A 15,907-nucleotide genomic window follows, 5' to 3' on the forward strand; every position below is an offset into this window, starting at 1 on the left:
TGGACTGTTGATAGTTCTGGTGTCCTGGTCTCAGAAGAGAAGAATGAACTACAACTCCCAGAAGACTTATTTGTTCCATTTCCATTTTCCATTTGGGGGAAAGATAAAATTGACTGGGAGTCATGAGACTCTCTCTTTTTCCCCTCTTTGCTCTGTGTACTCCTTAGCTATCTCACCTACAGCATTAAAGACTTCAGTTTTGGACACTCTCTCTCTCATTTTTTTTTATTTCAAGTTGATTGAAAGGATCTCAAGTAAAAGACTGACCAAAAAAAGCTCTTTTTAGGGCTAGTTTGAAGCTAGCAGTGGTGCCACGCTGCTAGTGGGGATCTAGCAGCTTGTGGGCAGGATCTTGACTTGGCGGGGGTAGTGCTGACACTGCCTGCTCTTTATCTCTGGAGCTTGACCTTGACCCATTTGTTGTGTGGATAAAAAGAGACCAGGGAGGGTGGGAACCGGTTCCTGCCCACATAACACAAGCCAGAAGGTGTGGAAAGGTGCTCTGACTACCTAGGGTGGAGGTAGTCAGTGTGTGAGGGCCACTAGCACTTCATTGCCCATTCATTAAGGCAGCAGTAGGGAGCAAAGGCTGTGTCTTGTGTCAGCAAGGGTGAGTGCTCTTGTCTTTTTCTCAGGTGACTGGCTCTCCTGTTTACAGGCCCTGACACCACCCCTTCAGTCATGGTCCTCACCAGGAAACGTGCTTCCCATGCAAAGACTGTGGCAACCCAGACAGAGGGTCTGCTTAATAATGTGGCGGTTCAGGTCTCTGGCTGCCGGGAGTGCCTCAGCCTGCTGCTGCCGGGGGAGGATGGGAAGGATGCCACTTGTGTGCGGTGTGAGCAGCTGGATGAGCTGCTCAACCTGGTGGTGGAGCTTAGGGAGGAGGTAGGTAGACTGCGGACCATCAGAGAGTGCGAGCGAGAGATTGACTGGTGGAGTGACTCTCTGCGAGAAAGGCGCAGAGATTGCACTACCCAGACGGAGGGAACAATGGACCCTCTCTCTCATTGTAGTCAAACAGGGAGAGACAGCTTGAGAGAAGATGAGGAATGGCAGCTGGTCTCATCCCAGCGTCGCAGGCAACCCCCAAGTTCTCTACCTATCTCGGTTCCCCTGATCCCTCTCTGTAATAGGTATGAAACCCTGAAACCAGAGGGAGTGGTGACTGATGATAATGTGGGAGCACTGCTGCCAAGCTTGCCTAAGGTGAGGCGGTCAGCTCCGCGTTTAAAGACTGCCTCCTCCAAGAAAGAAAGGAGAGTGGTAGTTGTAGGTGACTCTCTTCTGAGAGGAACAGAGGGTCCAATATGTCGGCCTGACCCTACCCGTAGGGAGGTGTGCTGCCTTCCTGCGGCCCGGGTCAGGGATATTTCTAGAAAACTCCCCAGCCTTATCCGCCCCTCTGATTATTACCCTCTATTGATAGTTCAGGCCGGCAGTGATGAGATCCCTGTTAGAAGCCTGAGGATTATAAAAAATGATTTTAGGAGACTGGGGAAGTTAGTTGATGGAGCGGGCATACAAGTAGTGTTTGCCAGTATTCCCTTGGTGGCAGGGATGAACGCTGAGATGACCAGGAAAAGCCATCTTATAAATGCATGGCTGAGAGGCTGGTGCAAGCGTAAAAATTTTGGATTCTTTGATCATGGGGTGGTCTACTTGGCATCTGGCCTGAGGTCTGATGATGGGAATTGCTTGTCTCCAAAAGGGAGATGGATACTTGCCCAGGAGCTGGCGGGACTTGTAGAGAGGGCTTTAAACTAGATAGGAAGGGGGAGGGGGATAAAGCCAGGCCTGCTAGGGAGCAGCCTGGGGAAGTGGTAATGGGATTAGGTGAGAGGCGAGGGGCTCAGCTGAGGTGCGTCTACACTAATGCACGCAGCATGGGCAACAAACAAGAAGAGTTGGAAGCCATTGTGCAGCAGGCAAACTATGACCTAGTTGCCATAACGGAAACGTGGTGGGATTGCTCCCACGATTGGAGCGCTGCAATGGATGGCTATAAACTCTTCAGGAAAGATAGGCAAGGAAGGCGGGGTGGCGGTGTAGCTCTCTACGTTAGGGAATGCTTTTACGCTACTGAGATTATGACTGGGGACGATAACGTTGAATCCCTATGGGTAAAGATCAGAGGAAGGGCTGACAAGACAGGCACCCTGGTGGGCGTCTGTTATAGACCCCCAAATCAAGATGAAGAAACAGACGAGGTATTCTATAAGCAGCTGGCACAAGCTGCACAGTCGCCTGCCCTTGTCCTCATGGGGGACTTTAACTTCCCTGACGTATGCTGGGAGTACAGCACAGCACCGAGGAAGCAGTCTAGGAGGTTTCTGGAATGCGTAGAGGACAACTTCCTGATACAGCTGGTCAGAGAGCCCACGAGAGGAACTGCCCCACTAGACCTGCTGTTCACAAACAGGGAAGGTTTGGTGGGAGATGTGGAGGTTGGAGGCTGTCTTGGACAGAGTGATCATGAAATGATAGACTTCGTGATTCATGGTGGAGCCTGGAGGGGGAATAGTAATACTGCTACCTTGGACTTCAGGAGGGCGGACTTTGAATTGTTCAGGGGACTAATAGGGGGAGTCCCCTGGCATTCAGTCTTAGCGAGCAAAGGGGTCCAAGAGAGCTGGTTGCTCTTCAAGAAGGAAGTCTTAAGGGCGCAGGAGCAGGCAGTCCCCCTGAGCTGCAAAGTGAGCCGGCGGGGAAGAAGACCGGCGGGGATGAATAGGGAGCTATTCCTGAGGCTCCGGGAGAAAAAGAGAATCTACCGCCTGTGGAAAGAGGGACAGGCCACTCAAAATGAATACAGGGAAGTCGTTAGGATGTGTAGAGGTGAAATCAGAAAGGCAAAAGCCCAGCTTGAATTTAACCTAGCCGCTGGGGTGAAAAGGAATAAGAAACTCTTTTATAAATGCATTAACAGTAAGAGGAGGACAAAGGAGAATATACACTCTTTGCTGGATGAGGCTGGGAATGTGACCACTGAGGATAAGGAAAAGGCGGAGGTTCTGAATGCCTTCTTTACGTCTGTCTTTAAAAGTCAGACCAGTTATCCTCAGGATACCCCTCTCTCTGACCTGGTAATCTCGGCTGGGGAGCACACTAACCCCCCTGTGATTCTGAAAGAAACAGTCAGAGACCTACTGCTCCAGCTGGACTGTCACAAGTCGATGGGGCCAGATGAGATCCACCCGAGAGTGCTGAGGGAACTGGCGGAGGTGATAGCCGAGCCGCTTTCCATCATCTGTCAGCGCTCCTTGTTGACTGGTGAGGTCCCAGAAGACTGGAGGCTTGCCAATGTGACTCCCATTTATAAGAAAGGTCGTAAGGAGGATCCGGGGAACTACAGGCCTGTCAGCCTGACCTCGGTGCCAGGGAAGGTTATGGAGCAGATCGTCTTGAGGGAGATCATGCGGCATGTGCAGGGTGACCGGGGGATCAGGCCTAGCCAGCATGGGTTCATGAAGGGCAGGTCCTGTTTGACCAACCTGATCTCCTTCTATGATCTAGTGACCCATCTGGTGGATGAAGGAAAGGCTGTTGATGTGGTCTACCTAGACTTCAGCAAAGCCTTTGACACTGTCTCCCACAGCATTCTCCTGCAGAAGCTGGCAGCCCGAGGCTTGGATGGGTACACTCTTGGCTCAGTAAGGAGCTGGCTGGAGGGCCGGGCACAGAGAGTGGTGGTGAATGGAGTCAAATCCAGCTGGCGACCGGTCACGAGCGGTGTTCCGCAGGGGTCGGTGCTGGGGCCTGTCCTCTTCAATATTTTTATTGATGACCTCGATGAGGGCATCGAGTGCACCCTCAGTAAATTCGCAGATGACACCAAATTGGCTGGAAGTGTGGATCTGCCTGGGGGTAGCGAGGCCCTACAGAGGGATCTGGACAGGCTGGAGAGCTGGGCTGGAGCCAATGGGATGAGTTTCAACAAGGCCAAATGCCGGGTCCTGCACTTCGGCCACAACAACCCCAGGCGACGCTACAGGCTTGGGGCGGTGTGGCTGGAGGACTGCGTAGAGGAAATGGACCCAGGGGTATTGATTGATGCTCGGCTGAACATGAGCCGACAGTGTGCCCGGGTGGCCAAGAAGGCCAATGGCATCCTGGCTTGCATCAGAAACAGTGTTGCAAGCAGGAGCAGAGAGGTGATTGTTCCCCTATATTCAGCACTAGTGAGGCCGCACCTCGAGTACTGTGTCCAGTTTTGGGCCCCTCACTGCAAGAAAGATATTGAGGCCCTGGAACGTGTTCAAAGAAGGGCAACAAAGCTGGTGAGGGGTCTGGAACACAGGCCATATGAGGAGAGGCTGAAGGAGCTGGGAATGTTCAGCCTGGAGAAGAGGAGGCTCAGGGGGGACCTCATTGTTCTCTATAACTTCCTGAAGGGAGGTTGTAGTGAGCTGCGGGTCAGCCTCTTCTCTCGTGTCATTAGTGATAGGACCAGGGGGAATGGTTTCAAGCTACGCCAGGGGAGATTCAGGCTGGACATGAGGAAGTATTACTTTTCAGAAAGGGTGGTCAGGCACTGGAATGGACTGCCCAGGGAGGTGGTGGAATCACCGACCCTGGGGGTGTTCAAGGAAAGACTGGATGTTGTGTTGAGGGACATGGTTTAGTAGGAGCTATTGGGAATAGGTGAACGGTTGGACTGGGTGATCTCTTAGGTCTTTTCCAACCTTAGTGATTCTATGATTCTATGATTCTATGATTTATTAGCTTCAATTCCAATCATATTGTATTATATTGTATTATCTCACATTCCAATATTATATTTAGTAAATTAACTTTTTCCCCTTAGCTCATTGCTGCTGTTTTCCTCGTCTAGGCCCATCTCCCTACCTTTTTTCCCTTCCCCCTTTCCCCATTTCCCAGAGTGTGGGTCCATGGGTCCTTTCATCTCTTTTTGTTACCAAACCATGCCAAACCACGACACTTTCCCAGCAGACATCTGAGTGGTTGAAATCCCTCATCAAGGTGAGAGCCTGCAAGCAGGACACTTCCTGCAGTTGAAGCAAGAAGGCCTCATCCACAGGCTCCCCCTGATCAATCAGCCTGTAGTAGATCCCAATCACCATGTCTTTTATTAGTCCAGTCTGATTTTCACCCAAGCTCCCAACCTGATTGTGGCTGTTTCTCAGAGGCATCTCTTCATACTCTATCCACCTATTAACACAGAAGGCAACTTTTCCACCCCTTTTCCTGCCTATCTCTTCTGAAAAGCTTGTAGTCCTCGATCATCATGCTTCAGTTGTGTGAATCATCCCACCACATCTCCATGACTGTGATTAGGTTATAGTTTTCTAATTGTGCCATGGCTTCCAACTCTTCCTGCGTATTACCCATGCTGCATACACTGGTATAGAGGCACTTCAGCCGGGCTGTTGGCAGCATTACCTTCTCTGAGGAGTTCTCACAAGATCTTTTGGGATGATTCAGATGTTTTTCCCTACTGTTTCCTTAAAGTGACAACATTCCCCAGCCCTTCTCTGCCACATAGAACTCCATCCCCTTCCCCCCATTGCATCTAGTTTAAAGCCATGGTAATCAATCCAGACAGCTTGCTTCTCAGAAAGCTTTTGCTCCACGTGCTCAGTTGTATTCCATCTGATGTCCACATACCCAGTATCTCAAAGGCCTGTCCAAAATTACAGAACCCAAAGCCTTGATCATGACACCACCTATGCAACCAGTCATTTACCTGAGCTGTTCTCTTTTCCTGGTCCCAGCTGCTAATTGGGAGGACAGAGGAGAACACTACTTGCACCCCCAATCCCTTCAATGTCTTCCCAAGAGATGCAAAGTTTCCTTTAATGGTCTGCAGTTTCCTTGTTGCAAACTCCTGAGACCCAACATGAATGAGAATGAGTGGATAACAGTCTTCTGTTTCATCAGAGACAGTAGCCTCTTCTTGACATCTCTAAGAGGCACCTCTGGCAAACAACAAACCCCTCTGGAGAGGTTATCCAAGCGGAAAATGGGGACCTCAGCACCCTTCAGCGAGGAGTCCTCCATTACTAAGACTCTTCGCCCTTTTTTGGTGGCACTAGTTTGGATGTGATTCCTCAGTTCGCCCTGCTTAATATGCTTGTTGTTTCTTGTGTTATTTCCTTGCAGGGACTTAGGGAGGGGGCTGTCAGTCAGCATGTGTCGGTTCAGACTTCCTCCTATCCATCTCCCTCTCTGATTCTCAGATGTCTCTAAGCCTGTTTATCCTGCAACCTGGCCATCTGCTTGATTAGTTCATTGAGCATGGCATGCCTGCACCCATGACAGTCCCCTCTTCCCCTCAGCCCTTGAGGGGAGCCCTTGAGATTCTGGAGTTCCCCACAACCAAAGGTATGGACAGCACTGTTGGCTCCTCTGGAGGTCCATCTGGGTGCCCAAAAGGTTGTGACCCCTTGGTCTGGGTTGCTGCCTCAGCCTGGCTGTTGTGGTGAGTGGTTACCATATTTGTTCCCATAAAGTGCCACACCCTAGTGTTCCCAGATGATGAGAGAGCAGCTTTCCCGGCACCCTCCCTGCTCACCCTTCCTGTGCAAACTGCCATACCATGCCCTCTTTGTATGTCCTGTTCACTGCGCTCCCCAGGAACAATCTTTATATGTGTGGGGATTTGACCACCATCACTACTGGTTCTGCCCACACTGTGTCAGAGCTGCATCTTGTCAGGGGCACTGCTCTTCCTGATGATCTCTTGTTCTTTTTAGAGGAATAGTGTGATATGCAATGTGAATTATATATATATATAATATTTATACATTATATATATATTTATATATTATATTGTTTATATTATTATATAAAATTGTATATATTATATATGTAAATATTAAATATTAATATATTTAATATAATATATATAATAGGCTGGCAAGACACTCAAACACTGATGTATATTTTGTAACTTCTCCCCATTTACTTGGCTAAGATTGATCATATAGATTATGTGATGCATGATGTTACAGAAGTTCATAATCTTTTTGAAAAGAGTGCAAAGATAATTTAGATTCTAGCTGTAATGGAAGATCTCAGCTAGCAGAATTTTACTTTCTAGCAGAAGCCTCTGTTCTTCCTCTTTGTACAGAGAGCTTTTGTGTGGCAGACAAACAATATTCTTAAAGGCTGCTGATCAGCAATAGTTCAATTGTCAGTATGGCAACTTTATATAATATTGTTTCTTTAATTTCTGCACAGCCTAATCATCGTGCTTATTCTAGCCAAACTACTTTTCTTACAGCATTGATTTGGTAGCATTGCTTCAAAAGACTGTGACCTCCACTCAAGAGACAGAAGACAACTCATTTGAAGCTCCTCAGCAGCAGACCTTTGGCCAAGCCCTAGTCTTCACAAATACTCAGCACAGCTCTCAGATGGTATCAGGAACTGGCAGTTCCAGTGCTGTAAACTCCTGTTCTTCTCAGAGTCTGGTAAAATTATCTTCTTCTAAGTACTCTTCATAAGCAAATACTTTGGGTTAAACAACTTTTCTAGTACTGGTCATCTCATGAAACGTTTCAGTATTTGTAAAATTCAGGTTACAAATGATGCAGAAATGGGGTTAAGAATATCCTCTCACACAAGCAGCTGTTTTTGTTACTTGGTGGTTGTTTCTTGGTTTACATGAAGTTCTTGAATTAATTTTTGAGTACAGAACAGATACATTTACTGCATACTGATATAGAATAAAAATGAAATAATTTGTTTATAGTGAAGAATTCTATGCTAGAAAACAGATGTGATACATCCAAGCATGTATCTGATTGCTTTTTTGTGGAAATATGACTATTTCTGAGTATTCTGGAGAGATGAAAAGAAAATAATAATAATAATTTAAAAAAAGGCTTCCCTTCTTTAATGATTGAAGATTTAAAATTGAGCATTTGTATTCTTTGAAAATCTGTTTAGCTATTGGTAATTAAATGATTTTGGGGATGTGTGCATTCAAGAAAGTTAGTACTGTTGTAAAAGTGGTGAAATTGTATTAGTGGTAACAAGAGGATCCATCTCTATGCTACATCTCTATGCTACAACTGCTGAATTTTTCATTTATTAGTAAGCTAGGGCTGAAGAGGTTTTAGTTGTTGCCAAGTAGCAGCTGTAAGCGCTGACTTTACAATTATGTTCCTCCTTTTTTTTCCTTGTCTTTTTGGTAGTCTGCAGTTCTTTCTTCTGGCTTTGGAGAACTTGGATCCTCTAAATTGGCAAACTCTACTGGATCCCAAATTTTGGAACAACTAAAATCCCCAGATCTGGGTCAGTTTACCTCTCAACAAAACAATAGTAACTCTACCAACGCTACCATAACTGCCACATCATCTTGGAGTCTAAAACCACCCATTACTCAGTCCTCAGTCCTCAGTCAGTTTGGTAAGTGCTTTGATGTAATCTCTTTCTATTAGCCTGTTTAAAAAAAAAAAAAAAAAAAAAAAGACTTCATTTTTTAATGCAATCCTAATAATAAAATTGATTACAACATTTCAGTTAAGCTTATCTGCTGGTAACAGATATTAGAAATATATCACAAACTTAAGCTGTGATAGGCTTAAGCCTATACACAGAACATTTTGCATGTTTAGAAGTTAATTCTTCATGTAGTGACATCTTTGATTTAGCATGCCTGACTATGACTATTTAAGTGAACTTTGATGTGAATTTGTTTCTCAGCAAATCCTGGAAAATAAATATTTTGGTCTTTGTGTATATGCTTCTCCTAGCTGAATATAAGAATGTACTACATTTTGTCTTTTCTGAATTTTGTCTCTTAACTAACTATAGCATTTCATTTTTTAATAAGTACTATGATGCCTAATGTATAATATTACATAATAGTTTTATTTTCATGTTTATAAAGAAAACTAAATACTGCTTGATTAAAAACTGTTCATTTCAGATAGAGAATATCAAATGTTGGCCTTGGTTATGTTGCACGTGGAATTCGTGTGATGATCTCTGTAAGAGACTTGCACACGTTAGAAAATAAGAGTTGTCAGGTCACCTAGGTTTTATCATAAAGAGCAGAAGAGCAAAGCTGAATGTTTTAATTTTGATTTATTTTTTTCTCCAATACTGACCAGACTTTAAATCTCAGCCTGAACCATCCCCAGTTCTGAGCCAGCTGACTCAACGACAGCAACAAAAAATGCAGGCAGTACCCGTTCTTCCACCTGGACTGGAGTCCTTCTCCTCCCAGGTAAAACTTCAAGAGCCCTCACCAGTAGACACCTCTACAGCTATCAGCAAAATGCTACAGCTTCCGAGTATATCTTTGGAAAACCAGACAGTGACTGCCCATCAAACCCAGCAGAAACAGATAAAACAACCAAAACGGAGGATAACTCCAGCATCCAAGGTGGGTAATTTGACAGCACCTGGTCCTAAGCAAATGCATATGAGTTACTAGGAAAAGGGGAGCTAATACCATCATATGGTCCCTGTTTATAAAGCAGGGAATTCTAAGCTGGATAGTTCTACAGTAGAAATACAGTGATGATGTCTTTTCCAAGCAAGTATCTAATTGCTCTGTGTGGAAAATAACTTGCTGAATGAGATCCAGGGCAAAGAATCAATAAATGAATTTAAGATTACAAGAATGAACTTAATTTGCAGGATATATATTGGGGAGTTGCAACAGATGTATGTAGGTCACTCTGAAAGTAATGCCTCCTATTTATTTCCATGGAAACTAAAACAGATACAAAGAGCACAGTAACACTATTTGATAGAGCAAATTCAATTCCCAGCTACAAAACACTTATTTTTCAACATAGTCACCACCATTAGCTATGCATTTTCACCAGCGATGAACAAGAGCCTGCATGCTGCACTGTCCTGGTTTTATCAGCGTTCCATATCATGGCATCATGCAGCAGACTGTCTGATGCTTAAGCACAGTGTTGGATGCACTTCCTGTGTGCTGTGCTTCTAGCAGGCTCAACTATTTTATGTAAGTTCTGGCTCTGAGAGATGTGATTTCCAATTCTGGGTGAGGAGCAAGATCTCTCATTTTTTCTGGGCGGCCAGCAGTGAGGGCCTGACAATAAAAACTCAGACTGACTCTCTCTTTTCTGGTTTATTTCTGGTTCATTTGATTTATTATTCTTAATTATTCTGTATTATCTCACATTCCTTTTAATATATTAGTTTCTCCAATCTCAGTAAAGTTTTTTTCCTCTTCCTTTCCCCCCTTCTCCTGAGGGGAGAGAGAGAGGTGTTACATGATTAACTCTTCAAAACGCAACGTGCTCATAAAAATCTGCACCATAGAATCATAGAACCACCAAGATTGAAAAAGACCTCCAAGATCATTCAGTCCAACCGTCCACCTACCACCAATATTTCCCCACTAAAATGTGTCCCTTAGTATAACATCTAAATGTTTCTTGAACACCTCCAAGGACAGTGACTCCACCACCTCCCTGGGCAGCCCATTCCAGTACCTGATCACTCTTTCGGAGAAGCATTTCCTAACATACAGCCTGAACCTCCCCTGGCACAACTTGAGGCCATTCCCTCTAGTCCTATCACTAGTTATGCAGGACCACCAGAGGTGACTTCTTGTTCCCACTGCTGAAATGCACCACTCACTGTCTCACTGTGCTAACATCCACTGTTTGGTCTCCATAAACGTTCAGCAAGAGTTGATGAATGTCAATGGGTGCAATTTTTCTGCATGGAGGAATTCAATGACACACCTTTGCTTCATAAGCACTTCCACTTCAGACACCATTTTGTCAGACTGCCCCTCTGCTGCCATCTGTTGCACAGCAGAAAAACGTAATGGCATATTGGTGGGAAGGTTCAGACTACTGCCGTACCAACATCTGCCTCTAACATTGTTAGTCGATGTAATAAAACAAGAGGCATTACTTTTGAAGCAGCCCTCGTAGTAGACAACTAAGTTTGAGACAGTAACTGAAGAAGCCCATAGGGAAGAGAGTGCATCAGTCACTGATACCCTTAATACAGATAGTGCATAACAAAGAACTGTGGCTTGTCTTTTCCCTTTTAAGATTCCTGCCTCTGCTGTGGAAATGCCTGGATCAGCTGATATGGCAGGATTAAATGTTCAGTTTGGAGCTCTGGAGTTTGGATCAGAGCCTACACTCCCAGAGTTCAGATCAAGCAGTGAAAATGCCAGCCAGATGACCAACGATAGCTTGTACTCAAAATCTGTAAAGTAAGTGTGAGTTGCCCTTGTGCTTTCTTAGATGCCTTCTTTAAGGGTTAAGTTTGTGCAAAACATGTCAAGACAGTTCTGTGTAATGAGAAGGGGAAATATGATGGCTTGAAAGGGCTGTTTTGTGTTGATAGCATGTTGAAGAAATCTCTCTACTGACAATCAAAATTACCTGGCTAGGTTGATTTGGAGCTGGAGATTATATAAACATAAATAAACACCAAAGTAAGCTACCCTTAACAGAATTACCTCCTCATGTTTGATTGTCCTTATTTTCAGATTTGCCAGAGGACTTGCTCCTCACAACTCATTATTTTTTCTGCTTTTGATCCAAGAGAAATGAACCTTGTACCATACATGTGTGTTAGTAGATTGGTTCCTGATTGCAGATCTGATACTCCTATAGAGTGAAAAGAGTAGCCGAGCATTTCAGTATACAGAAGCTTTCACTGAAATGCTAATATAGGTAACAAATAATACAAATGCAACAATAACCCATTTATTTTTTACTTGCTCCTTGTCATGGTTTTACGGCTTTTGTTATCAGTATTCTACATCATAACATCCTGTAGTGCACTGGGAGTTAAAGAATTAATGCTCCAGTTTCATGGATCGTGGATAGTTCCAGGTACCTGGTTCACAGAAAAAAAGAACTGCTTACTACATACTCCAGAGCTCTTTGCATTATTCTGTTTCCATTTTCCACTCAAAGATAAAACTGTTTGCATCATCACAAGATGTCCCTTTTTTTTTTTTCCCCTCTTCTGCTCATCCCAACTAGATGTCTCGCCTCAGCATTAGAGTAAGGCCTTTGGTTTTTGGACACTCATTATATTTGATTAGCTTCAATTCCAATTATATTGTATTATGTTGTATCATAGTGTGTTATCTTGCATGCTGATATCTTACTTAGTAAATTATGTTTTTCTTCCTCAGATCATCACCACTGTTTTGTTTTTAGGCCTATCTCCCTGCCCATTCCCCTTTTCCGGGGTGTGGGTCTATGGATCCGCCCTGCTAGTCACAGAACTGTGCCAAACCAGCCTGTAAACTGTTGACACTCATTCAATAATTGGCTTCAGCAAAAGTCTTCATGAAGCTTTTTCAGAAACATTCATTCACCCCAACATTCACAAACATGTTGGTGTGACAGGAGGAAGCTGAATGGTACTTAATACAATTGTCTGTTTTGAAAAAGTGATTACCGGGGACTAAAGCAAAATTATATTCATTTTTTAATATAAATAATTTAGATTTGACTATATGTTTTAGTTAACTGTGCAGAAGCTGATATTTTCCTGAAGGTGTTTGAGAACTCACCATCTTGGTAAATAACTTCTTACTTTTTCCAGTGATCCTTTGAATACCTCTTTGCCAATATCCAGTACAGTACAGGAGTCCACATACACAACCTCTTCCACTCTGACCTGCTCATCCCAGAACACTAGCCTAGTAACAACAACTTCCTATAACCAGACTTCTGTGCATAGTAGGATATCATACCAAAGCTCCATGGCTCCATCTGAACCAATACCTGTTGCAGTTACGGTGAGTCAGTTTCAGAAATAAGACCCTGAAAGAAGTGAAACATTCTCATCCCTGTTAGACTTGTATTACTCTGTTATGTTAGTACTTTTAACCAAGCCAAGTGGTTTCTTTGATTCCCAAGCCCACCTTGTTATTTGTGCTTTCTTTTCCTGTTGTGTAGCTTTTTTTTTTTTTACCATACTGTATTTGGGATATAAAAGCCTCTGATTTTGTCTTGACATTTTAAATTGTTGTTTGACCTTTTTTCTTAGTAGCACTTAACATCCTTGCTGAGTTTCTTTCCCTTAAGCTCATCTTTTAAAGAAGGAACTCTTCTATGTAAACATTAGACACGGTCTGCTGTTTTCCTTACAGTTTCTATCCAAATATATATCATTAATTAAGTGTATAAGGAATGTAGCAAATAGATCTCAAACTGTGGCCCCTCAAACATTACACTTCTGTTAATTTAAACACCAGGAGTGTTTATTATTGTGTTTTATTTTAAAACACCTAGGTTGAGATCTGACTTAGGACAGAGGATTTAATAACACCTATTCTTTGTATATGGAATGTAGGTTTGTTTTAAGATAATTTATTAAATATTTAAGGAACTTGTGAGAGTTTATTTACTTATAGCCTTTGTTATGTAATGGCTCAGTAACACTTGTCTTCTGCACTAGCTCATATGTACTGGTGAGGATCAAGCACAGACTATCCACTTCTGCACTTCAGTGTTGTCCAAAAAAACAACTGGTACTTCTCAAGTCTTACATTTCAATGGAAAAAAAAATGGCATCTCTGTGTAACTTGGTGTTTCAGGATACCCATTCAGAGAGGCACAGTGTTATGAATTTTATTCAATACACACACAGGCATCTATTCTAGATAATCTCAGTTGGTAGCGAGCAGAAGACTCCTTAAGCAAATGCAATATTACTTACTGACCGTAAATGCAATATTACTTACTGACCCTTGAGAGATGAGTGAAAGGCCGAGTAGGAGGAAGAAAAGAAACGTGCCCATAGTGGATTCAGCAGGAAGCATCAGTAGGACATCCCCTACTTCAAGGTGTACTTTCCTCTCTCTTTGAATCCACCACAGTCTCCCTCCTGTTTTTATTCTCTCCAGGGTCTGCAAGGTTTTGGTTGTTTTTTTTTCCCCCCTTGCACACCACATCGGCATGGCCAGAGCATGATGCAGAGCCCAAGCAGAACACCTGCTTGCAGAAAACAAGTTTTTTGCAAAACAAGAAAAAATATCAAGATCAGCTTCCTACCAAAACAAGATAAGCAGCTCTAGCCACAAATACTGTTCTCCTCAAAACCATCATGTGGCCCATAGTTCTAGTCACACAGCCATCCACTTACACTCTGTCAGAATGCTTTGTTCCAATTCAGGATCATTCTTCGGCCAGGACCTTTGTGTCCCTAACACACTTGGATAGTTAAAGTTGTGAGTTGCATTAGACCAAAAATGCAACAATTTCCTATATGTTAATGCAATTCCTTCTTTCATATCAGTATGAACCTAAAGTTTGTTATATACAGTACACAGGAAAGCCTCCTGCTGACAGATGTAGTACAGGTCACATATGAGATTCTGTATGTTCAGGACACTTTGTACTTAAGAACTTTATTATGTGATTTTTTTTAAAGACAATAAAAAACTAATTTTCTATTACTCAATTTAGAATGAATATAGAATTTTGCATGAAGCATGTTAAATGTGTGATTCATTCTGAAAAACTTAATATACCTTTAAAATGATTTATTAATTTCTCTTTTGTTTACAGAATGGACACGGTGTTAGAACACAGGCAACTCTTGACAGTAAGTTTACAAAGTTTGATTGTGCACAGGATTCTTCTAATTTTTCCTTCCAATTTGGTATGTGCACAATCGTAGCAACGACATCTAGTTTAAGGTTTTACATAGCTTTCCCTGCCTAATTTTTGACTGATCAATCTGAGTTTTTGTACTTGCACAGAATGTACTACTTGCTTGTTGGACAAGGCTGATAAAAATGAAGCAGCTCTATTGAATCCATACCCAGTGTGAAACACTGAGCAGTCTTAGGCATTAGAAAAGTTGCTTTACCACTGCTTTTTTTTATTTCTGTCAAAAAATATTTAATATACAGTTTCTTACCCATTCTTCCAGTTCTCATTTAGAAAGCTCACTTAGAAAGCTGCAGTGGGCATTTAGTGGTAAAGAAACAGTTGTGTTCTTCAGAAGCACCTCTTGAAGGGTATAGTGCTCAATTGCTTAGCTGCAACCTTTTTGGGAATAAGGGAGACTAACATGTTCCCTCTGCTGAGTAGCTTGCTGTCTTACAGTAGAGCAACAACAATAGTGTTGGCTCTAATAGAGGCAGTACTGGTCATCTTGACCTTTTGTGTGCACGGTATTTTACTTATTGCACACCTATAGATCTCTTTCTGGAGTAAAGATAATTAAAATACAGCTTTTACTCTTCAGACCATTATATGCTGCTTTATGGAAGTTTTCAAGGGCAGCAGCTAAAATTAATATATTTTTGATTTCTAACACTTCTGTTTAAAGTCTACCTTCCTCTTAAATATCTCAGAGATATGAGCAGTGAAGCAGCTTTTTTATACATCAGCATGGAAAGAACTTAAGCATTGAGACCTATAAACTATATTTTGTTAGTGCCAAATTCAGTTTACATGAACAGGAGGAAAAGTATATACCCTACCCAAAGAGTTGCTTTTTAAAAAACTTTATGTACAGGACAACTTCACACATAGTGTATAGTCAACAACTATAAAGACATAATCATGAAACAAAGAAAAGAGCTTGACAAAACAGATAATGACAACAAAAAGACAACAGACAGAAAGCTTACCCCTATCCTAGGCTCACCCACAAAACACCAGCAGAACAGATCTCCAGCAGAGATCTTTCCCCCCCAGCTAGCCAGCTCTTAAATAGGTCTGGGAGGGGTGGAGACAGGCTCCCCCCCTTCCGGCAGCACAGGTGAATTGCCTTCACCTGTGCTCCTCTGGCTGACTCATGGCTCACCTCAGGTGATTAATCAGAGGTTCAGGCCGTGACTCAGCAGTTCCCATACACATGGAAAACTTTCTTACTTTCATACACAGAATTAACAATTTTTGAAATTCACTACAGGATTTTTCTTTTTGGTATGGAAAGCAAAAATTTGAGAATTTCT

At 42.9% G+C, this 15,907-nt stretch overlaps 4 protein-coding genes and 1 non-coding gene across 12 annotated transcripts in view; 2 read left to right on the plus strand and 3 right to left on the minus strand.

Moving 5' to 3' along the window:
• LOC125686399 (ubiquitin-associated protein 2-like) overlaps positions 1 to 15,907 on the plus strand; it is a 165,572-nt gene that overhangs the window by 109,482 nt on the left and 40,183 nt on the right. For all 7 annotated transcript variants that reach the window (XM_048930328.1, XM_048930327.1, XM_048930331.1 and 4 more), the window contains 6 exons: positions 7,247 to 7,436; positions 8,163 to 8,376; positions 9,084 to 9,358; positions 11,019 to 11,185; positions 12,538 to 12,733; positions 14,508 to 14,544. In XM_048930328.1, the coding sequence (XP_048786285.1) occupies positions 7,247 to 7,436; positions 8,163 to 8,376; positions 9,084 to 9,358; positions 11,019 to 11,185; positions 12,538 to 12,733; positions 14,508 to 14,544 (1,079 nt within the window). The remainder of the gene's footprint in view (positions 1 to 7,246; positions 7,437 to 8,162; positions 8,377 to 9,083; positions 9,359 to 11,018; positions 11,186 to 12,537; positions 12,734 to 14,507; positions 14,545 to 15,907) is intronic.
• LOC125686444 (uncharacterized) overlaps positions 1 to 15,907 on the minus strand; it is a 182,414-nt gene that overhangs the window by 100,123 nt on the left and 66,384 nt on the right. The window lies entirely within an intron of this gene.
• Positions 1 to 15,907, minus strand: part of LOC125686402 (uncharacterized) — a 218,178-nt gene that overhangs the window by 90,682 nt on the left and 111,589 nt on the right. The window lies entirely within an intron of this gene.
• LOC125686423 (uncharacterized) overlaps positions 1 to 15,907 on the minus strand; it is a 125,169-nt gene that overhangs the window by 87,368 nt on the left and 21,894 nt on the right. The window lies entirely within an intron of this gene.
• Positions 7,730 to 7,812, plus strand: LOC125686468 (small nucleolar RNA SNORD121A). The gene has a single exon (XR_007373806.1). It is a non-coding gene; the product is annotated as a small nucleolar RNA SNORD121A (small nucleolar RNA).

Source organism: Lagopus muta, chromosome W, assembly GCF_023343835.1.
Source record: "Lagopus muta isolate bLagMut1 chromosome W, bLagMut1 primary, whole genome shotgun sequence".
Taxonomy (NCBI): domain Eukaryota; kingdom Metazoa; phylum Chordata; class Aves; order Galliformes; family Phasianidae; genus Lagopus; species Lagopus muta.